We start from the raw sequence: 23,333 nt of genomic DNA, 5'->3' as shown, positions 1-23,333 counted from the left end.
TTTTAAATGTCTACCAGGTCAGTATTCTTGTAATTCTTTATCACAGGGTCGTTTTTGAGGCCCTAAACACCTTTACAGTGGTACCTCGGGATACGAAATACCCAGGTTACGAAATTTTCGGGATACGAAAAAATCCCATAGGGAATCATTGTTCCGGGTTACGAATGTTTTTTCGGGTTACGAAAAAACTTTTGGTGCTTTTTTCGGCTTTTTCGCACGGAATCGCGGCTTTTCCCCATTAGCGCCTATGGCAATTCGGCTTACGAAGGCTTTTCGGGTTACGAAAGCGGCCGCGTTACGAATTAATTTCGTAACCCGAGGCACCACTGTACTTGTAATATGCAAATTTCTCCCGAAGCTGACCAATGGGAAAGAAGCAATCAGCCCTCCTCCACTTGGGTTGGTTTTCAATGGCTTGGAAGGAAGAGATTTTGCCTTGCTTGTAAATAGGAAGGGCTTTAGGGTAGCAAAAGGCTGCAGAAATAGTTTGACCCCCCCTTAAACATCCATGGCTCAGTGCTATGGGATTCTGGGAATTGTAGTTTCTTGACAAAAGGAAGCTGAATGGTCCACAGAGGAGGCGGGGGCAGAGCCTCTTGCCAGCAGTCTTCAGTGGAAGAGAGGAGGCTGATGGTCCTGGCCACTTTCCTTGGCTCCCTCCCTCCTCCTCCTCCTCCAGCCGAGGTGAGCTTCTCATTCACTCTCCCTGGCTTTTCTCTCCCCCCCCCTGTCCACTACACACCGCTTTAACTGCCAAAGCTCAATGCTCTGGAATTCTGGGGTCTGTGAGGCATTTGGCCTTCTCTGTCAGAGAACTCTGGTGCCACAATAAACTACAATTCCCAGGATTCCATAGCACTGAGCCCTGGCAGTCCAAGCAGTGTGTTTTGGACACACAGATCCTCCAAATGAATCCAGTCCCTAGCTTTTATATCTCTCACACACACTGCAGGAATGATAACCCACTTTGAGACTGCTTTAACTCAGTGCTAGGGAATCCTGGGAATGCTAGTGTTTGGGAGACATTGAGACTTCTCTGTCAGTGATGGCTCTGAGGCCACAATAGACTACAATTCCCAGCATTCCCCAGCACTGAGCAGTCTCAAACTGGACCATTTCCTCAGTGTGGATGCAACTGGTGAGGCATTCTGGGCACTGCAGTTCAACTACGTTTGGAGGGTTATGGGACTCCCTGTCAGAGATAGCTCTGGGGCCACAATGTACTACAATTCCCAGCATTCCCCAGCACTAACCCAGAACAGTTAAGTCACTCTCAAACTGGATTCTTTCCTCAGTGTGGATGCAGCTTTGGTGAGGAACTCTGGGCATTTCAGTCCAGCATTGTTTTATTTCTGCAGTGTATTTTGGACCAGAGACAAGGTGACCAGGCATCCTCCTCCTTTTCCAGGACATGTCCTCCATTTGGATCATGGCTAAGAAGCATGGATTTATAATTACATGGGTGTTTTTAGCTTTTATTTTTGGCCATGTCCTACATATTTTTGCATGGGTGCCCTACATTTTGGGGTGAGGGCATTGGTCACCTTGGTCAGAGAGCTTTCCAGGGGTTAACTGCCATTCTGCTGTGGTGCTGGAACAAACCACCATTCCCAGAATTCCATAGCATTCAGCCGAGGCAGTTAAAGTGGTCTCAAACCAGATTATTTCTCCAGTGTAGATGCAGCCCAAGCCTTTTGCCTCTCTTATGCCTGAGATTTCAAAGCCCAGCCTTGGCACCACAACAAACTACAAATCCCAGGATTCCATAGGATGGAGTGATGAGAGTGAAAGCAGTGTGGCAGCAGCCTAAGTGTGCTTAATGCAGTTCTTAAGATGGTGCACCTCTTGCCTACTGAGTCTCACAAGACTTTTTTGTTTAACAACTTGTACCCATTAACTCCATTTCATGTCTCCTTTATTTAGTGGGGAGGAATACAGACAAAACAAGTCAAAATGAAGAAAAAACAAAGTCCCTTGACCAAAGGGTTTGGTTGTGGAATAAGCCTCTGAAATAGGCAAGAGGCAATGTTAAAATAAAGCCATGTTCAATGCTCAAATGTGCTGTTTGGAATGGGGAGAGGGGGGTGGCCAGAAAGGGAAGTACATTTCCGTGATCTGTCTAGGAATAATGTCAAAATGTCCTTCATTTTGATCATGCCTAAGAAACATGCATTTATATTAACATTTCAAAAAAAGCCTCAATTTTTGCGTGTCCTCCATTTTTATAAAACGTGTCCTACATTTGAAAATGTTGTCCTGAATTTGTCCTACATTTGTCCCGGTTTGGAGGTCCTCACTTATGGCAACCCTAGGTGAGACCGGCCTTATACAATTGTTCATCAAATTCCCATCTAAACAGAAAAGCCGTTAACTGTCTGAAAAAATACAGTACAGTCAGCACTTCTTATACACGGATTTTTTATACACGGATTCCAGCATACACAGTTTGAAAAATGTTCAAATAAAGTATATCAAACCTTGGTTTTCCATTTTTTATAAGGGACACCATTTTGCTATGTCATTATATTTAATGGGACTTGAGCATCCACGGATTTTGTTACCCATGAGGGGAACTTGGAACCAAACCTCAGCGTATAACTAGGGTCCACTGTAGTGAGAGTCTGCTCAGATGTTCCAAATTTAGGGCTTTGGCTTCTTTGTTTAAATCAATCTAACTAAAGAACAGCCTTTCCTTTTTTCCTACTGCCTTCCATTTTACCAATTGCAGTGGGACGGTATCCATGGACTTGCTATCTGCAGATTTGAGCATCTGCGGATGGCAAGCCTACACTGTCTCCAATGGCAGTGCATGCACACAGCTGCGGCACCATAGGGGAACAACTGCACTGAAGTCCTCCCTCCCTCCCTCTCTTTCCAAGGCTTCTGCCTTGGGCTTGGCTTCAGGGATAGTTTGGAGATGGAGGCTGGAGACCCGTCGGCCGGAGGGAGCTGGAGCCGGTGTGGGGCTGGGGCCTGGGTCTTGGATGCAACCTCCAGGCTCTAAGTCCCAAGCCCTGGCCCTTGCTCCCTCCGGCTGACGGGGCTTCAGTGTCTGAACCGCTCCCGAAGCCAAGCCCATGGCAGAAGCCTTAGAGAGGGAGGGAGAGGGGAGAGAAGGAAGGAAGGAAGGAAGGAAGGAAGGAAGGGGAGAGAAATAGAGAGGGAGGGAGGGGGGACGTCAATGATACTTGAGGATCTGCGGATTTTGGTATCCGTGGGATATGTGTGTCTTGGAACGGATCCTCCATGGATACCATGGGCTGACTGTATTATCGTCCTTTCCAGTGAATCACATTATCTCATGATATATCCAAAAGTACAACAGCCTCAGTTTAGTCATAGAATCATATAGTTGGAAGAAACTGCACGGGCCATCCAGTCCAACCTCCTGCCATGCAGGAAATCCAAATCAAAGCATCCCCGACAGATGGCCATCTAGCCTCTGCTTAAAGACCTCCAAGGAAGGAGGCTCCACTACACTCCGAGGGAGTGTGTTCCACTGTCAAACAGCCCTTACTGTCAGGAAGTTCTTCCTAATGTTGAAGTGGAATCTCTTTTCCTGTAGCTTGCATCCATTATGCATGGATATGGATATGGAGTTGAGACTGCCATGGTCGCCTTGGTCGATGATCTCTGTCTGGGCATGAACAGGGGTAGCGCGTCCCTGTTAGTGCTCTTGGACATCTCAGCGGCTTTCGATACCATTGACCATGGTATCCTTCTGGAATGCCTGAGAGAGTTGGGAATCGGGGGCACTGCGCTCCAGTGGTTCCGTTCCTACCTCTCGGGTAGATTCCAGATGGTGCAGCTGGGGGACATGTGCTCCGATAAGAGGGCCCTTACATCTGGTGTCCCTCAAAGAGCCATTCTGTCCCCTATGCTATTTAACATTTACATGAAACCACTGGGAGAGATCATCCGGAGACACGGGGCGCGGTGTTATCAGTACGCTGATGACACCCAAATATGTTTCTCTGTGTCTCCGACTGATGCAGTGACCAGGGATGGCATCTCTCCTCTAGATGCCTGTCTGGAGTCAGTAATGGGCTGGATGAGGGAAAACAGACTCAGACTGAATCCAGAGAAAACGGAAGTGCTTGTGATAGGTTCCCCGGGCCCAGGGATGGAGATTTGTCCACCTGTCCTGAATGGGGTCACACTTCCCCTGAAGGACTCTGTTCGCAGCTTGGGGGTGCTCCTGGACTCGTCGCTCCATCTTACATCTCAGGTGGACGCGACATCAGGAGCACCTGTTATCAGCTTCGGTTGATGCGCCAGCTGTAACCCTACCTGGGCCGGGGGGACCTTGAATAATAATAATAATATTTTTTATTTGTATAACGCTTTTCCTCCAGATCAAAGCGGTTCACAACATACAAGCTACATGTCACAAAGCAATATACATCTACAGTGACATCAGCGATCTCATACAATTAAACAAAAATCCTCTCTCCCCCTCAAGATGGTGGTCAGAAGGAGGGCTCTTTTCTTCTTCCAGGCGAGGCCTGTTGTTGCTGGCCTGCCTCTCTCCCCCTCAAGATGGTGGTCGGAAGGAGGGCTCTTTTCTTCTTCCAGGCAAGGCCTGTTGTTGCTGGCCTGCCTCTCTCTCCCTCAAGATGGTGGTACATGCTCTGGTGACCTCTCGGTTGGATTTCTGTAACGCGCTCTACATGGGGCAACCCTTGTACCAAACCCGGAAGCTTCAATTAGTGCAGAACATGGCAGCCAGGCTGGTCACTGGATGTTCCAGGACCAGCCATATAACACCTGTTCTGCAAGATCTACATTGGCTGCCTATTCGCTTCCGGGCGCAATACAAGGTGTTGGTTATAAGCTATAAAACCCTAAATGGTTTGGGCCCAGGGTACTTGGAGGACCGCCTCTCCCCATATAATCTGCCCTGCACACTCAGGTCAGCCGGGAAGCAACTTCTGAGGGTTCCACCCTCAAAACACTCTGGGACTGCACAAAGGGCGTTTTCAATCTCAGCCCCGCAATTATGGAACTCGCTTCCTGTAGAGCTCCGCTCGACCCCCTCCCTCGACCTTTTCAGGAAGAGACTCAAAACCTTTCTCTTCGAACAAGCTTTCTCCCAATTGTTGTAACGCTTCCTCTCCCTCCTCCTTTGCACTTGCACTTTGGCTAGTCTTTGTATGGTTTTAATCTGTGTTTTTAACTTTTGTTTTTAATGTTTGAATTGTACATTGTAGTGTGTATATTTATCATTTGCTGTTCCCAAGATGTTGTAACCCGCCTTGATCTCAAGGAAAGGCGGGCTATAATTAAATTATTTATTTATTTTTTTTTTTTTATTATTCCGGGTCCTGTTCTCTGGAGCAGCAGAAAACAAGCTTGCTCCCTCCTCAATATTACATCCTTTCAAATATTTAAACAGGGCTATCATATCACCTCTTAACCTCCTCTTCTCCAGGCTAAACATCCCCAGCTCCCTGAGTCGTTCCTCATAGGGCATGGTTTCCAGACCTTTCGCCATTTTAGTCACCCTCCTTTAGACACGCTCCAGTTTCTCAATGTCCTTTTTAAATTGTGGTGCCCAGAACTGGACACAATATTCCAGGTGGGGCCTGACCAAAGCAGAATACAGTGGCACTATTACTTCTCTTGATCTAGACACTATACTGTTATTGATGCAGCCTAAAATTGCATTGGCCCTTTTAGCTGCCGCATCGCACTGTTGACTCATGTTCAACTTGTGGTCTACTTGGACTCCCAGATCCCTTTCACATGTTGTCTCATTCAGCCAAGTGTCTCCATCCTATATCTGTGCATTTTATTTTTCCGCCCTAAAAAATGTAAAAGTCCTTTTCACATCTAGTGTATGTTCAGGCTTGATTTCCTCTAAGACACATTCATTTGTCTCTTTAGCAGCCGAAGGCATCTCAAAACTGTATTTTGGTTTTTTAAAGAGCATTTCATTCATCAAAATGAATAGGATTATTATTATTTTATCAGTCAAATTTTATTTTATTTATTCATTTCTATTCATTTTATTTGCTACATTCATATCCGACCTGTCCCCCAAGGAGCTCTACAGAATACATGCCTCTCCTCCCTGGTATTTTATCTTCACAAGCCTGTGAGCAAAGTCAAGCTGATAAAAAATAACCAGTTTAAGGTTATCCAGGGGCTTTTATGGCTCACTGAAGATTAAAATCTGGAAATAGCAAGATCCAGTACAACCACATCACATTAGCTCTCTATTTCCCTCTTAACAAGGAGCCCAGGGATAACCCACAAAAGATTGTGTGCTTTTTTTTTTTTTTTTTTTACTGTTGCAATAACTATGAAGTGAGGAACTCAAGGTCACTACTGAGCTTCACATCTAATGAGAGATTTATGACAGTAAAAATGCAAAGACTATCCAACATAATATACCACGAACACATCAAATTGTGCCTGATTTTCGAAATTAAACATGCTACAGCTCAGTAAATATTGAGATGATAAAATATGAGGGAGTGCAAGACAGAGGTAGAAAAGAATGCTGCCTTAAGTCTTGGAAAGCTACTGGTGCTAGTCAGATTAATGATATGGATAAGAGATGGGCAACTATAGAAAGACAGGAGGCTGCTTTAGCCCCCTAGGAGGCTTTGGAAGGCTACAGTCCCACCTTGGAAAAGTACCCACTCCTGCAAATAAATAAATAAATTGGATTTGTTGCCTCCACATGCCCTTTATGAGGAAAAGGGAGCAGTTCCACCACATTTTTGGGCCTTCCTGGGCCACTGAAGAAGAAACATTTTGTATTTTTTAAAAATAGGAAGTAAGCAGAAGTCACTTCGTGTTCACCTCCTTTAAAAATAGCCACTCTTGGGCTTCAGGGTAGAAATGCATTCCACACCCCATAGAGGGCTTTTTCAGGTATTCTGGAGCAAAAAAAGGAGGAAAGAAAGGAAGGAAAAAAAACACGATTTGATTCTTAGGGTCCCTGGGTCATACATGTGGGCCCACAGGCCAATCAGTAAAAGGCACCTTCCAGTGTTCGTATGTTCAATAACCTACAATAGTTATATTTTGAATTTCACAGCCTGATTCTCTGCAAGTTAATTCAAAAGTAAGTAAAGTGTAAAGAGAGCTAAGTATATTCCATATCAAGATAACCTTTGTTCTCTATGAACAAAAGCTAAATACTTTGACATGGATCAATTATACAACTTAAACATATTAACATATATGGACAATATGGACAATATTTTAGCATGACAGTGGTGCCAATATAGAAATGTACTGCTGAATGAGAGGTCTAAGAGCAACTTTAGGGCAATTAGTTGTCACCCTATGACACTGGGTGATATCAATTAATTTTATTTAATTTTCCATTTCCAGTATAAGCACCTAGGAAAATGTATTTTCATAGTAAATGGCTTTCCATCTTAGTGAAGTGTGCATCACAATAAAGTGGACCAGAAGTGGTAATGGTAGAGAAAGCTATTCATACATGGAAGGTATGAGCAGAGAAAGCTGGCACAAGACAAATCCCATTAGCTAGTGAATTGCTTTTCTACACCAGCCAGAGAATAGTTCACTAGAATTAAATAATCCACACAGAAAAGATGGGGTAGGTGCCAATGTTGAACAAAGACAAAGGTAGCTCAAAAAGAAACAGACATCAATTAACATGTTTTGCAATACCTGACCATTACATAATTAAAACAGCAGAAAACAACAATTCCAGTAATATCGTCAAATGAAAAAGAGGGATAGAACTTGTAGTCGTTAAAAAGAGAAAAATGCATATCTTACTATTTAATCTACAAAGGACATGAAAATCAAAAGGTTCACCTACTCTGCAAATTTAAGGGTTGATAGAGGGTTAGGGTTAGTGATAAGGTGACAAGTTGGGGCAAAGATATTTTAACATTATTTTAAAGGAGAATATGAATATATTCTCTATCTATCTATCTTTTAAATGAGAATGTATCTATCTATCTATCTATCTAAATAGAATAATTAAAATGAGCAGAAATTCATCAAAACAGATGAACTGTAAGATAAAAAGTATCAGAAGATACTTTTTTCTGATCCTGGTAGGTTGCATGACTCTCCCTGTCTATAGGATGACTTTTCCTGAGAAAAGTACTTGTTATCTTGAATAATATCAGTCTATATATTCCTCACTCTTAGCAGTGAAGGTCAACTGTGAAAAATATATGTATTCATGCACACTCACCGGCTAAGGTATAATCCATATCAAAGCCAAAGCACTTTATTTTTTCCATCGCTAGACTTCTGTTCACAAAAACCCTGTAGAAACAAAGAAACCCAATGATAAACATTTTTATATGGAAAACAATTCCTCAAGCACTCTAATGCATCCAAAAATTGCTGAAATTGATATCAAAAGACAAGATCATGGAGACTTCTGCTTTTGTTACAATCTTATGCACATTTGCTTCAGAAAAAAATGGCACTGAACTCAAGAATCACTCTGTATCAGGTCCAGTTGTTTGATGTTGTATGCATAACGATTCCAAACACTGCTGGATATATATATGCAGTAGTTTTCTTTCCAGTTCTCTAACAAGCTAGATTTTCACATATACATTATATGTATTAAAAAAAAATAACCAAGTTTGTAGTCAACCATGCTGACCAAAAATTGTTTATGTATGCAGCACTATCAATATATATTGTGCTGCACATAATCAGAGCAATAAAAATAGGCATCCATGACTTTTGATAGTTTAACCATTAAACCCCAGCGAACTATGAAATTCTTCAGAATTAAAATGACTCACAAATGTGTATTATTAATGTATCATTGAAAAACCTATGATGTCAAATTCTTCAGCAATTTATTGCAAGCAAACTAATAAAGATGAATTAAACTGTCGTCTTAATTTTATGCCCTAAATAGTATCTTATCACTCACTGTGCCGCATTTGTGTGCTTAATATAGTTTAAAGCAAAATAAAGAGAAATATTGCCAAATAACATTGTATCTTCCCATAATTTTGAAATTCAAATTAAAGTTATCCTAGTTCTGAAGCCAGAGGAGTTTTTTCCCCTTGACCATGTCAAAGCTAGGAAGTTCTGTACTTGAAATATTATAAATATTTTACAGTCTTCTGATCTTTGCATTACAATCTTATCTTGTTTACATCTAATCCTCTTGCACAACCACTTCCTTCAGCCTGGTTTCACATCTGTCTATTTATCCCTTGATTTGACTGATTCTAAGAACTGCTGGACTCTTTGGCAACTCATCTCCATCTAATTTTTTTAGGTTCTGAACAAAGCTTTGCTCTGGCCCACCTCCTGGCCCCATCCCCTAAATGACATCTAGATTAGACAACATTTTCTGATTAAAATCAAATACCAGTCAGTTCTACTGACATATTTGTTTTTGTATCATGTTCTAACTTTTACAATGCTTCACAAAAGTTTGATGTGGAACAATTTATAAACCCTGGAATCAATAAAAATGCAAAGTTCAAAAATTCAAAGAAATAAATAAATTCAGAATGAGTCAAGACCTGCAGCACAGCAGGAAGCAGGAAAGAAATTTGATCCTGAATTCAAATACTATCACCCTAAACAATTTAATAAGGAGAAATTTTCAAAGTAAAGTGTGCTTAAACATGGGTATTTTTACATTAAGTACTTCTGAATATGGAATTCAACAACAAACCAAGACTCAACAGTCAGGCTATCACTCTGTCTTAAATTGGAGAACACATTCTTGCAGTGTCCATCCCAGAACTGAAAGGTATGAGCTTCAGGACAACAGCAAATTAAGAGTAGCAAGTAGAAGAAGCTTGCCCTTCCTGCTTGTACTCAGCTCATCTAGCTGCTAATTTGATACAGCAATGCTGACATTTCTGGTACCTTTCAGAAATCTATAACTAGAATTAAAAGTAGTCACTTATTTTAAAAAGTATTATATTTTCAGAAACAATTTGCCCAGCTGCTGCTATAGATGTAAGAACACACAGGAATCATGTTCAGAAAATATTCTTTGGAATACTGGTTGAATTGCAGGCTATTCACAGAACGTTATAAACACTATAAAAATCAGCAGCTGCAATTAATTTCCTCTCATACGGGAAAGGTGTTCAACTACAGAAACACAATCATTTTTAAATATACATCCTTAACGTATTATTTGGATGCCCTATTCAGACTGCTAATATGACATGGATGATTAATCATTTTTGCAGGACTGTGAAACAGAATGTAGAATACAAAAACAAGCAAACAAACACAAACAAAACTTAGCAACTATCAATTGTTTCTGTTCTCAGAGATTTTCCTCCCCAAACTAAGCACTGAATGAACAGCTAGTGTCACTACATCTCAGTTTATAAATATGAACATTTGAACAGTTAGCTGTTAACATCCAAGGTCAAACTATCATATTTCAGTACTAACAGCCTTACCTCATCTCACTTGGACACACTTCTTGTGAAATCTGCAGCCATCCAATTCAGCAACTTGCCTGATCGCATTACCTAATTTCTTGAAGGCTGCCTACCCTCATATATGTGCAATTTTGCTTCTGACTGACTTCTCTTTAAAAGAAAGATCACTATGCTTGAAAGAAAACTGAAGATGCTTCACATCTCCTTAGTCAGTGCTACAACTGGATATCACTGTTCTACAGAAGACTATTTGGAATCGGGTTTCTCTGGCTATACTAGCTTGTTTCACCCTTAAGTTTCCATGTTGCTCTAGAAGTCACAGTTTCCTGGCAAGCTGCCTGCTTTTGCAGTAGAGCATGTAGAGTACAAAGGAGGGGGGAGACAGAGACAGAAGGGGAATTAAAGATGACATTCTTAAAAGTTACATAATAGCCAAGTTCATAATATATTAGAGGAAGACCAAATAAAAAAACATTCTTGCAAATATCTCATGATTCACTGAAAGCACACTCTGGAAATAAAAGGAGCACTGCTGAACATCATCCTGGTTTAAAGTTTTTATTTTAAAAAGTGAGAATTAATTCTCTTCACACAGAACCTTGGTGGTCTAATGACTTTCAGTTTGCAGCAAAAAGCAAAATAAGATAATGGCTTGTCCATGCTTAGGGATTCCTCTAGATAATACATATATATTAGTTCATATATTGAAAGAAAATGTGGCCCTACAGATGGCCCAAGGATCTATGTTCAGTCTAGGAGCTATGAAATATTGAGTATTTTTGGCTGAAAGAAAGGGAAAGGGGAGGAACTGGCCTGCAACCTATAGTTTTTTGTTGGCGATCAGGTCAGGAGATACATATCTCTACTAGAGGAAAGGGAGTGGAAGAATAGAGTTTTTTCTATCCATTTCTCCAGGAGCTTTTCCCTACTTGGACTAGTTCTGAAGAAAGTCTTGTATTACATAATGCCAAAAAAAGAAGGGTGGAAAAGGGGACAGGGAAGTGTTCCTTTTCCTTTCTTCTTTCCTGAAACATAATTCCTGCTCCCAAACTCCACATCACATTACTGTACAAGGTCTAGGTCAGCTGGAGCTATACCATATTTTGCAATTATGGGCTGGCAGTGACATATGCAGGTGTATATGTCTTTTTTCATTGTGGCAGAGGGAGGAATTCACCACTTCCCTTGTGCATTGATGACCCTAACTGCCCCAAAACTTACTAGGTTCCCAGGGTAGCCCCTCAACACAATCATTTAGTGGAAGGTGAAGAGTGGCAGCACAGATGTGTCCCTACGTCATCCTCCAGAACCTCCAGAGGACACCAAGGAAGTCTAGGAGAATGCTGTATGCTTCTCTGACACTTCCCAATCTCCACGAGTAACTAAATGGACATCTCAGCCTTCCAGCCAGGAACCAGATAAGTCCTGTAGACAATGAGAGGAGAAACAGAACACAGTTCCACCTGAGCAGAACTTTATGCTCCACCTCCCCATGCAGAATCTTGATCATTACGTAATTTGTCCTCATTTGTTCTTTCTAATATCAAATTTGATGATCCCACATTCTTTAGCTGGAAAGGAAAACCAGGCTATTCCTACTTAGCCAAGATACTGGGGTTTCTATATACTCAAGGGTCTCCCAAGGAAAGCAAAAAAATTGTTAGGTTTTTTTTAATCCAACACATCCTTTATCACCCAGAGAGCACAAAAAGTTGAGAACAATGATGGGGAACAGACAAAAATTGATCTAACAGAGAGCTTATGGTGTCTTGGAAAGGTGATTAGTAATGGAAGAAGAGCCCTCCCTCCAGTCCATCTACCTTGTTCCAAGCCTCAGAGGGAGAGAAGAATGCTGGACCTCATCTCCTCCCCCCCTCACCATTCTCTTCTCATTTTGTGTTGTGTCTTTTTAGATTGTAAACCTGAGGGCAGGGAAGCGTCTATTATCCCCTCTGTTGTAAGTCGCCCAAATTCCCAGTGACTGGGCGGCATATAAATAAATCCTATTATTATTATTATTATTATTATTATTATTATTATTACATTACTCTCAACCAAAATCCAAAGTACTATAAGCCAGGAATGGGTAAAGTGCAGTCCTGGAGCTGCATGCTATGGATGTTTTTGTGGCCCTCAACACCTCTGCCCCTTTTCTAGCAAAAAAAAAGGGAAAAAAGAAAAAAGAAAGGGTAAACTGCTGATCCCAAAAGCTTCTAGGAGCAGTTATTTACTTCTAAATAGGTTGAGGGTTAAAAAAAACAGGTTGAAGGTTTGCCATTGTCATCCTCTGAGGCTGAGAGCATATGACTTGTCCAAGGTCACCCAGTGGGTTTCATGGATGAGCGAGGAATCAAACCCTGGTCTCCAGAGTCATAGTCCAACATTTAAACCACTACATTACACTGACTCTAAAACTATGATGCACATGAGAAATTAAACAACTAGGTTAGGCGAGTCTTGCATAAATAAGCAAAAACATTTTGAAATTTCTACAGAGCACTTAAAGGCTTCTTCCAAAACACATCCTGTGATAACTTCCTTTTTTCAGCCTCTGCTTTTCTTATGTTTTTTATTTTGGTGGCTGGATTTATCAGTCTATACTTTTTTTAACATGATAACAGGAGTTAATAACGGGAGCTGCTGAGATAGACTTGTATGCTCTCCCCTTCTCTCTCTCTATTTCGCTAGTTATGCAAACATGAATCAGTAAGGGATTCTGGATGTAGCTGCTGTCTACCTTGCCTAGAGTAGGTAAACACATACAGTTACAGTAAGCCTGACTGCAACAGAATTCTGTTCTTTTCAAGCTAAAGCTTTATTGCATTGGTTACTGAACCCTATGCTGGGAGAAAACGGGAACATAAATAAAAGAAATACTGTAGACACCTCGCTGCCAGCCAACACCAAAAGTCTGTGTTTCTTCAGCCATTCTTTACTGTTCCTCAATGTGAATGCTGCTTTAAAAAACCCAGCTAAACAGAAAACAAGGAAGAAAATTGGGTATGGACAGGTTTAAAAAGACTTTAAAGGGGAGTTTGCTTGCCAGAGACTTTATTAACAGAGGCATGCTTGTACTAGGAATGTGAACAGATACAATGTAATTCATTATAAGGTCAATTTATCTAAAAATTAGTACCAAACCCCAAAACAAATGCAGGAGGAAAGTGGTGCCAAGGCAGCGCAGTCTAGAGGGCCATGCTGCCACAGCACCACCACAACGAGATCTGCAGGGACAGACTGTGTTCCAGAGGGCCGCGGCAAAGGGAGCAGCAACACAAATTGGCTGTTTTGAATTTGCAGTAGAACAGTGGACCTAACATCCAGAGATAGGGGGATGCATTAGGGTTGTCACGAAAGACGAAAGGAGCTAGTAATCCCAAAAAGTTTGGGGACCACTGCCTTGAAGAGATCAACTACTGGACAAAGCAGACAGCCAGGAAAGCATAGACCAAGGCCACTCGGGCCACAGGTGGATCAGGTGTGTGGCAAGCACACAGCCCACTCTGAAAGCTGGATTATCCCAGCTCCTCTTTGCTCTGCTCTAAAGGACCAGAGCTTGGCCTTGGAGAAGCCTCTGGGTGCACTGGAAATGTGCGTCGTATAAATTATGTACCTTCAACACAGCCAGATGCCGCTTCTTTTGGCCTCTGTGTTTTGGGCCAATGCTAACTATTTTGTAATGTTTGGGTGGTTAATATAGGAATTGTACTGTCAATGTCTTGATTTCTTTAATTCCGATGGGCCAACATGGTTCTATGGCTATTAGCCTAGGGAAGGTGTATGACCAGATGGCTCAGAATGTGATGAATGCATCTTGGCAGAAAAGAGTAGTGCTTGCTCCTTAAAAACTGTGGCCTCTCCCAAAGAAAATCTTTCTGGGCTCCATGATTCTTGACAACTACCAGCCAGTTGCAAACATACTCTTTAATAGGAAGGTCCTTGAGAGCATTTTGATGGCCATTATCTGGAGCTATTCCAGTCTGGGTACAGACCTGGTTTGGGGACTAAATTGGCCTTGGTTGCCTTGATGGATTACCATTGTTGAAAAAGAAAGGGAAGCGGGCACTGCAACCTTGTTGCTCTTGCTCTTTCAGTGGTTAAGTGAGAAGGAATTTGGGGGCTTTATTGTTCCACTCTACAGCATAGATTTCCAGAAAGCAGCATTGGGAAATTGTTTCCCTGTCAACTGTAATTCGGGGTGTTGAAAGGAACGAACTTGTCTCCTATAAATATCTACACAAAACTCTGGGAGTGGTCATCAGGAAATATGTAGGAAAGTGTAATTAGTATATTGATAACATCCATCTCTATTATGAGATTTGCATCCTCAGAGTATTCCTGGACTCAGTAGATTAGATGGCTAGGTAACTTACGGTAACTTTTCTTTATATATTATAGCAAACACACACGTTTTGAAGGGTGCTAACCTGCTGAAACTTCTTTCAGCTTCTAAAACAGACACTGGAACTGTGCAAAAATCGATACATTTCATTGAAAATTTGGTTCAGCTCTCTCCAGTGATTCTAATTTAATAATATATGTGGGAGGTTATTCATTATTCCCAAAAATTAGGCGTGAAGGTTTTTTCTCTCCAAATGCAACAACCCAAAAGGAAATTTAATAGACGTTTATAAGTTTCCTCCAGTCTCAAGTGTCATACCATATTTCAGGTTTGAATAAAATGGAAAACAAGCATTAGTGGCTGCCCTGAATCTGTGCTCTAATGAGCTATGATAAGTTGCATCAAGACTGATTGAGGGAATTACACACTTACTCAGGAGGCTACAAATCCTACTAAAGAAGCAGCACCTGCTCCCACTGTTTTATGGCCCTTCCCCTTCCCACAAGATGTCCCCTATTTCTTGCCTATGCACAAAGAATTCTGGGACTTGTATACTCATCCCTCCGCATTTGCTGCTTTGACTTTTGTGGATTTGATTATTCATGGATTTTATTAATATGTTCTCTGTAGGAATATCTAGGTCCTCCAGTGAAACTCTATGGTCAACTTTAACCAAAAGTCACACTGAGGGACCTAGAGATTCGAACACTCTACTAGGCATTTGTAGCTCCTTCAGTGCAGTTCTATGGTCTATGTCTGGCAGATGTTGACTGCACTGGGGGACCTAGAGAGAGATTCATAGAGAGATGTTCTCTCAGGTAAAAACATAATGTTTTTGTTATTTGTGGTTTTCCACATTCACGGGGACCCAGTGCCCCTAACCCCAGCGAATGTGAAGGGACAACTGCAGTTCTCAAAATCATGGACAAGGAGTGGGGAAAGTGTGGCCCATGAGCTGCATGTAATCCCTCAGATTTCTGTGAGACCCTCAGAGCCCTCCATTTCATTTTTTAAATTGTGGACCAAAAAACCCATCCTCCATTCCCTCTAGAACATATAGAACCAACTTCAGTATTTTTAAATGGCCCCAGGCCATTTTAGGCCTAAGACAGGTATGTTTTAAAAGCATCAGGCTGGGGGGGGGGTCAGCAGTTGAGAATGTTGTTTGATATAATAACAATTTCAATTCTTTTTTTCTCCTGCAAACCTCACAATATCTAGTTAAGGTATACACACATACAATGATATCAGTTTTACAAATATCTTCGGTAATATTCTACGGTGTGTCACGAAACTTTCTGCTCACAATAATGGTAACTGCAGTCTTGGTGAAGGTCTGCTGACTTCCAGTCACTTCTGAACTCTGCTAAAGTGTACCATCTCTCCCCCACTTCATGTAGGGCCCTGGAACCGGGAAATAACTGTTTACAACTTCCAAGCAAGCCATAGTACCAACCCAGTACAATAGTGCCCATCTGGCAAGGAGTTATGGGAGGCACAGTCCAAAAATTGTTGGGGGCAATGGTTCCTACCTATTGTACAACTTAATGTATGCTTACACTCAGTAGAAAGCCTATTCGTAATTCAGCGAAACTTAATCTCAGATAAATATATCTGGGGTTTATCAGTAATTCACCAATTTCAGATAATTTTTAGAAAGATGAAAATATGTACTGTATATGAATCTCCCTTTTTTGAGAGCAGGTTAATACGAACTATCTTTGAAGCTACTCTGTCAAGAAAGAAAGAAAAAAGTTATGCTACCCTTGTAGTAAATGTCTGCTCCCTTTAGATAAAAATGCAGGTGAGGCAACTGTGCTGAACACCAATAGCTGTAACTTTTATTTTTGTCTGCAAATGTAAATAAATCCTGGCTCAGACAACATACTAAACTTACTTTGTTGCATTCTGGTCTTGCAGCTACTGTATGTGTCTTCAAGGTGCCTATCAATTTATGGCAACCTCATGAATTCCATAGGGTTTTTAGGCAAGGAATATTCAGAGATGGTTATGCTAATTCCTTCCTCTGAAATATAGCCTAAACACTTTGTATTCACTAATGGTCTCTCATCCAAGTACTAACCAGGGCTGACCGTGTTTAGCTTCCAAGATCAGATGGAAGCTGGTGCCTTTAAAGTATTTAGGGCCCTTGAAACTACTAGCCTCTGCAAAGTGAGGCAAAGCAGAAAAATGGTTGCAAAACATTAGGAAGCATGAGGTAACATTCTGCCTGCCCCAAGAAGGCAAACAAAAGAGAAAGATCACCACTTAATCTTGTTTCCCATGAAGTAATTAAACTGTACAATTCGGCAAAATGATCTTAATCCAATGCCTGTAATTTCCCATTTAATCTCTAAACTGAACATCTGAGCAACAGCAAAATGTTACCGAATAAGGATAACAGAGGCCTATGTGTGCAGATGGTGTTGCAGCGACCTAGTTTTCTAATTCACTGGCTTTCTTATATTTAGAGAGGCAATGCTTTTACTTTTGCAACAATTATTACGAAAGAACGTGTCTCTGTATATAATTTTAATAAGCAAACCATTCAGAAGCAACATTAGGACACTGAAAAGCAACATTAAGACACAGAGGACCACTCAATTTGCTTAAAATATAAAAGCTTTAACATAACATTTGTAATTTTTGGAACATAAAAATATTCAGTGAATGCCCAGTTGAAGGAGAACTCAACTGTATATTTTACAGCTTTAGAGAACAAGAATTTGTAAATCAAGAGGATGGGCCTTCAATTTACGAACATTCAAAATTGCATACATTTTCAAACTGACAATACAAGTCTGTATTACGATATGGATGTTTAATTATAAACTGAAAAATTACAAGACCGCATAAAATAATTAAATTGTTTACAATGACAAATGCAGAAAATATTTTGTATTTTATATTCAATCTAACAATCCAAATAAGTCAGAGACAACTGCTACTAAGTTTAAGCATGTAGAATTCCACCTTGTTTTAGCTGTAGATCTTTTACTTTAATTACTTAGAAAAAAATCCTATCAATAAATAAGCCATAGGTAAGAGGAATTTCTCTTAAAGTGTGACAGCTGTTGAACTAGCAACTAAACCATAACATTTTAATAAAACCACAGTGTATTACATCGTTCTCTGAGGAGGTATCCTAGGTGGTGACAATTTTTAAAATGTCACACATAATTTTGGTGCCTCAGTTATTAAATTAATTGCATTACATACTGTTTTGTTTTAACAAAATTCAAATTCCCATATTCTAAATAATTTTTACAGAGGAAGACTGAAGTGATTGCAGTCAGATACGTTTAGGGCTTTTAAAAACAATGTTTTCTTTGTTCTTCCAAACATAAAGATATATTACTTTTTATACATTTGATTAACTATAAAAACTAAACATTTAAGTCTTTAAGCTACTGGGGTAGTTCAAGTTCTCTGAATTATCACATGACAGTACTAAGAGATCCAACCTTTTCTTTTAAAATGTTCATGGGACATGATTTTCCAAATCATATTTGAATGATTCTGGTAACCTGCAACTTCAAATAACTCAAACAAGTATGTTTTGTAAGCAGATCTTAACTATCATTCTGATATCAGAATGTAAACATTAGGTTCTGAATGATTCCAAGTGCTATTCCAATTACCCATTAATTTGGCCTATAATTATTTCCACATTTTTCACTCTCTTTCTAAACAAAGCAAGCCCTGGTGAAATTCATAGTGTTCATTTTGTACCTCTTTCTGACTACCCCTCTCCCAGACAAAGCACTTTATCACCCCAAACTGGTACACTTTAGTCTATGATACAAATATAGAAAGATGTCTAAAGTGACGCCAAAACAATTGCAAAGACAGATTAGAATCCAGAAATAGAGGCTGGACCTTCATTCCTGCTCTATAGTAGAGCTGCCTTTCAATGCAGCCTGGCTCACACCACCTGCGTCTAAATAGAAGTACTCACATAAGATACACATTTTGTAAGGAAAGAATCAGTTTTGCCCTACTACTCTGAAGTGTTACAACTTATGACTTCTGAATATAAAAATAAAATAAATGCAAATACCTGAGATCTGTTTCTTGGCAGTTACCAGTAACAATAAAGAATGCAAACTGAACTTTTTCCATTGTTTAACCTTTGCTACTAACAGCTGTCGGACACCAAATAACTATATGCAATAATCCAAAGGGTGACTAGAAGTATTCCCTCAGAGTTAAAAAATAGACATCACAGCAACTTGGTGCCTCATACTCAACCTCCTTCCTGTCTAACTACAATCACAGTGCATGACTGTACTCCTACAGAAGGGCCAGCCTCACACAATTATTATCCCCACCCCAGATAGGTCAACAAGAACTAAAGGAAGTTGCATTCTCTTAGTACACAATGAAGTCTATTCTAATAATGATAACATCAAATTATCTCCACTTTAAGATTTATGGAATCAATAACTGCTTACAAAAAGGTAGCATCCCATTACCAAATGTTTCAGTAAGTTACAATTTGGCCCGTGTTTTTGTTCTCACCATAAACATTTCATACAGATAGTTTACAATAAGATGTAAGATGTGTAGAGGACATCAACTTTGTCTAAAGCCACTGTGGAAGGCCAAGAGGCTGCATTAGCCCACCAAGGAGATCCTGGAGCCCCTCACCCCAGTGTACCTCTTGTGCAAAAAAATCAACATGTTTCCCCCCCAAACACCCTCCAGGGGACATGGGGGCATTCTCATCATGTTTGGGGGCCTTCCTATGTCGCTAAAGGGCATTTTGGGTCATAAAGGGCTAGCCTGAAGAAGAAGAGCCCTCCCTCCTGTCCATCTGCCTTGGTCCAGGCCTCAGAGGGAGAGAAGAGTGCTGGACCTGATCCCTTCCCCCCTCACCATTCCCTTCTCCTTTTGTGTTGTGTCTTTTAGATTGTAAGCCTGAGGGCCAGGAACTGTCTATTATCCCCTCTGTTGTAAACTGCTCGGATTCCCAGTGATTGGGTGGTATATAAATAAAACCTATTATTATTATTATTATTATTATTATTATTATTATGAGGTAAAAAAAACTTTTTTTTAAAAATGGCACTTATTTGTTTTGACCCCTGGAGCGGTCTGGGAAGGTTTCAAATGTGGTGGAAATGCCCTTAATACCCTAGTGGTCATTTGGGGGTATTTTAGAGGGGGAAATGATGGGTTGCTATTTTCTTACCTGGTGGGGGGCACAAAAATAGTCTTGGGAGTTGCACTTTACCCACCCTGGTCTAATGCTTGCTAATATTCTACTTGGAATTATCCAATAATCTTTTAAAATAATACAAATAAAATCCAAATGTAGATTAGGATTATTTTAGGGTATTGCATTACTGTATGAGTTTTTAAAAACTTAGAGTACAGTATTTGCCAACCTAATTAGCAGATTACAAAATAGACATTGAAAGCAATAATTCTCCTCCATTCATACTTTTGCTAAGATTGAACATATAGAACTGTGCTTCACTTTGCATGTTCATGAAATTATTTTAAAAGGCTGAACAATCCCTTAACACATGTAAACACTCATATAAAATGCTTGCCTGGGTATACCTTGCACATATATACACACAAGCCATTTACGTCTTGGATGTTCTATCAGGTACGGACTTGGTATTCTCTATAAAGATTAAACAACTGTCAGAGAGCAACTATTGTCGAAATTTGCACAGAACAGCCATCTGATATATATAACACTAAATATACATTCAGCTCAAAGTTTCAGTTATCATAGTAACATGAAAAATTCATACCTGGGTCTAAAAACTACCAAAGATCAGAAAACAGTGAGGTATTTATGAATTTTATAATAAATATTAAAATTAATTATCCAGATATCAAATACAGTTGTGACAGTGTAGCACTGACCAAACATGAGAAGCTCAAAATGAATGTTCTGATAATGAATCTGAGTAAGTCTAATGAATGGCACATAGAAGACACATTTCAAATTTCTTCCAGAGCCTCCAATACATCTCAGCTGTCTCTTACTTACTGCTACAAGGGGTACAGAGTAGTATGGCACATCATTTGAAACACTTCGACAAACTTGAGTTCAGAGTACTACTTTTTCTGAAGTTTTGCCCTACTGTGTGTTATGTGTTAATTGCCATCAAATTAGCCCCAATTTATGCTGACTCTGTGAATGGGAAACTTCCATAACACCGTGTTATTAAACAGACCTGCTCTTGCAAATTCAAGGCCCTGGCTTTCCTGATTGAGTATTTTGTCTGTATTTTGTCACACTCTACAAAAACATACAACTTCTACACATCATACATAAACTGCCAGATGGAATGTTAACAGATTTGGAAGGCATGTTTGGGATGGCCTGGCTTAATATATAGGCTCGATAGCATTTTTTAATTCATACAACATAGTGTATTTATGGCTGATCAGAAAAGTTTGTTCTCTCAAGGGCAACTGGAATTGATGTGCAACATGAGAAAAGTACCAAAGGAAAACAAGCACTCACCTGGCAGAGAACAGAACAGTCACTAACTGTGGTTAATGATTCTCCTGGTCAATGCTGGGCATTAAGCTAGTTTTAAATAAATGGCATTGAACATGCATCATGTTTAGGCCCTAGTTTGGTTTTGGCTTTTTGACTTTACTGATTTGGCTTTCCCTAATCTTTGGTTTCTAAAAGTGAATGGACTGAACTTCCTCTTTAAGGAAAATTAATGCATCATGCAGATCAAAAAGTTTGTTTGACCATGACTGCTTTATTAAGACAGAGAAATATAGCGAATATAGATCCATGAACACTCAAACAATTCCCTCCCCCCGAATGGCTTGATCTTAAGAGGAAATATAAGAGACTATTAAAAAAAAAAAGCCTTAAAAGACTCTTGGACAAATCTAATAAAGGCAGACAAAGATTCAATCTCATTTTGGAAAATGGTATCTAGAGAATGGCCATGTACTATAAATTTAAGTTACCACATCTCTGCAGGCTACTGGGAACAGTATCATAGCAACCTATATAATCAGCCCCAGGATAGCCATATGTCCAATTATACTGATAAACTCCCAGAATGGCCACCTGTTACAGCTCTGGAAATTAAAAATCTGATTTCCAGACTTAAAATAGGTAAAGTTCCTGGCAGCGATAATATTCCTGCCGAAGTATTTAAAACCAACTTGGACTGGTGGATTCCTGTACTTGTTGCTTTATTTACCACCATAGATCCAGCAACTTGTATTCCGGAGGACTGGGGTCTTGCCATTATTGTGCCTATTTTTAAGAAAGGCGATCAATGTGACCCTGGAAACTATAGACCCATTAGTCTCCTAAATGTCATTAGCAAGCTCTATGCACTACATCTCTTAGAAAAGCTTCAAACATGGCTTATAGAAGAAGATATCATTAAAGACGAGCAGGCTGGATTTAGGAAAAATCGTTCTGTTGTTGACCATGCCCTGGTTTTTCAACATCTGTCTGAAAAATATGTAGCGTCTATCAAGGGCTCTCTGTTCACTGCTTTTGTTGATTTCAAATCTGCATTCAATCTCATTCCTAGGAATAAGCTATGGGCCAAGTTTGAAGCTACAAATATTGACAGACGTTTCTCGACTCTTATTCGTAAGCTACATGAGAACTCCTGTCTATCCATTAAATGTAATACTTATGGAAACATAACGAGACCAATGTCTACATTTAACAGTGTAAGACAGGGTTGTGTACTAGCGCCATCTCTTTTTAATTTCTACATAAATTCTGTAATTATGACTCTTTCAAATGTACCATCTTATCACTCAACATTTTCAAACAGACCTGTAACAGTATTAGCTTAAGCTGATGATGTTGTTCTCATATCACTCACTAGAGTGAGCCTTAATAGATTTGAGAGCCCTTGTAGACCATTGTAAAAATGATTCCCTAACAATTAACTATAATAAGATTAAGTTATGGTCTTCTCAAAAAGACGCATATGTTACAAATGGTCAATAGATAACAACCATATTGAACAAGTGACATTCTATAAATACTTAGGTATAGTTTTTCATGAAAAGGGATCTGCAAATTCTCACCAAAAGAAGGCAATAATGAATGTTCAAAGGAGTATTAAGGCACTTTGTTCCTTTTATTTTAATAAGGGCGGTCAGTATACTCTTGCTGCCCTTGAGGTTTTTGTTTTTAAAATTCTAGCTCAAATTTTATATAGCTCGGAGATCTGTTCCTTTAATAATTTTGTTTCTTTTGAGGCTGTTCAAACCAAATTTCTAAGATCTATCCTTGGTATTCCAAATTGTGTGCCAAATGCTTCCCTTCGTCTAGAAGCTGGTTTACTATCAATACAGGCATGCATCTGGATTCGTAAATTCAACCTTTGGCTAAAATTGTTTTTTATACCCATTGGCTTAGTCCCATTAATCCTAATGGATCCTTTTATTTCTGTCTGGAGGAAATCTCTAACCATCAAGCTGTCCTCCATTGGGCTATCATTGTCAGTCATATCCTCATTAGGCTACAATAAGGCAAAAATCGCCATTACCCAGCGAATCAAGGATATCAACTTGCAAACCCATAGAAGCCAATCATTATTACATCTTACTATTAGCTTATTGGGGGAAGTTGGTAAATGTGCCAG

At 39.9% G+C, this 23,333-nt stretch overlaps 1 protein-coding gene across 6 annotated transcripts in view; it reads right to left on the bottom strand.

The window, feature by feature from the left end:
• Nucleotides 1-23,333, bottom strand: part of NT5C2 (5'-nucleotidase, cytosolic II) — a 101,648-nt gene that overhangs the window by 50,548 nt on the left and 27,767 nt on the right. For all 6 annotated transcript variants that reach the window (XM_042458935.1, XM_042458934.1, XM_042458936.1 and 3 more), the window contains one exon: nt 8,192-8,265. In XM_042458935.1, coding sequence (XP_042314869.1) covers nt 8,192-8,265 — 74 coding nt within the window. The remainder of the gene's footprint in view (nt 1-8,191; nt 8,266-23,333) is intronic.

The sequence above is a fragment of the Sceloporus undulatus genome, chromosome 3, assembly GCF_019175285.1.
Source record: "Sceloporus undulatus isolate JIND9_A2432 ecotype Alabama chromosome 3, SceUnd_v1.1, whole genome shotgun sequence".
Lineage (NCBI taxonomy): Eukaryota > Metazoa > Chordata > Lepidosauria > Squamata > Phrynosomatidae > Sceloporus > Sceloporus undulatus.
The sequence above is the reverse complement of the archived record's forward strand: the minus strand, read 5'-3'. Positions and strand labels throughout refer to the sequence as shown.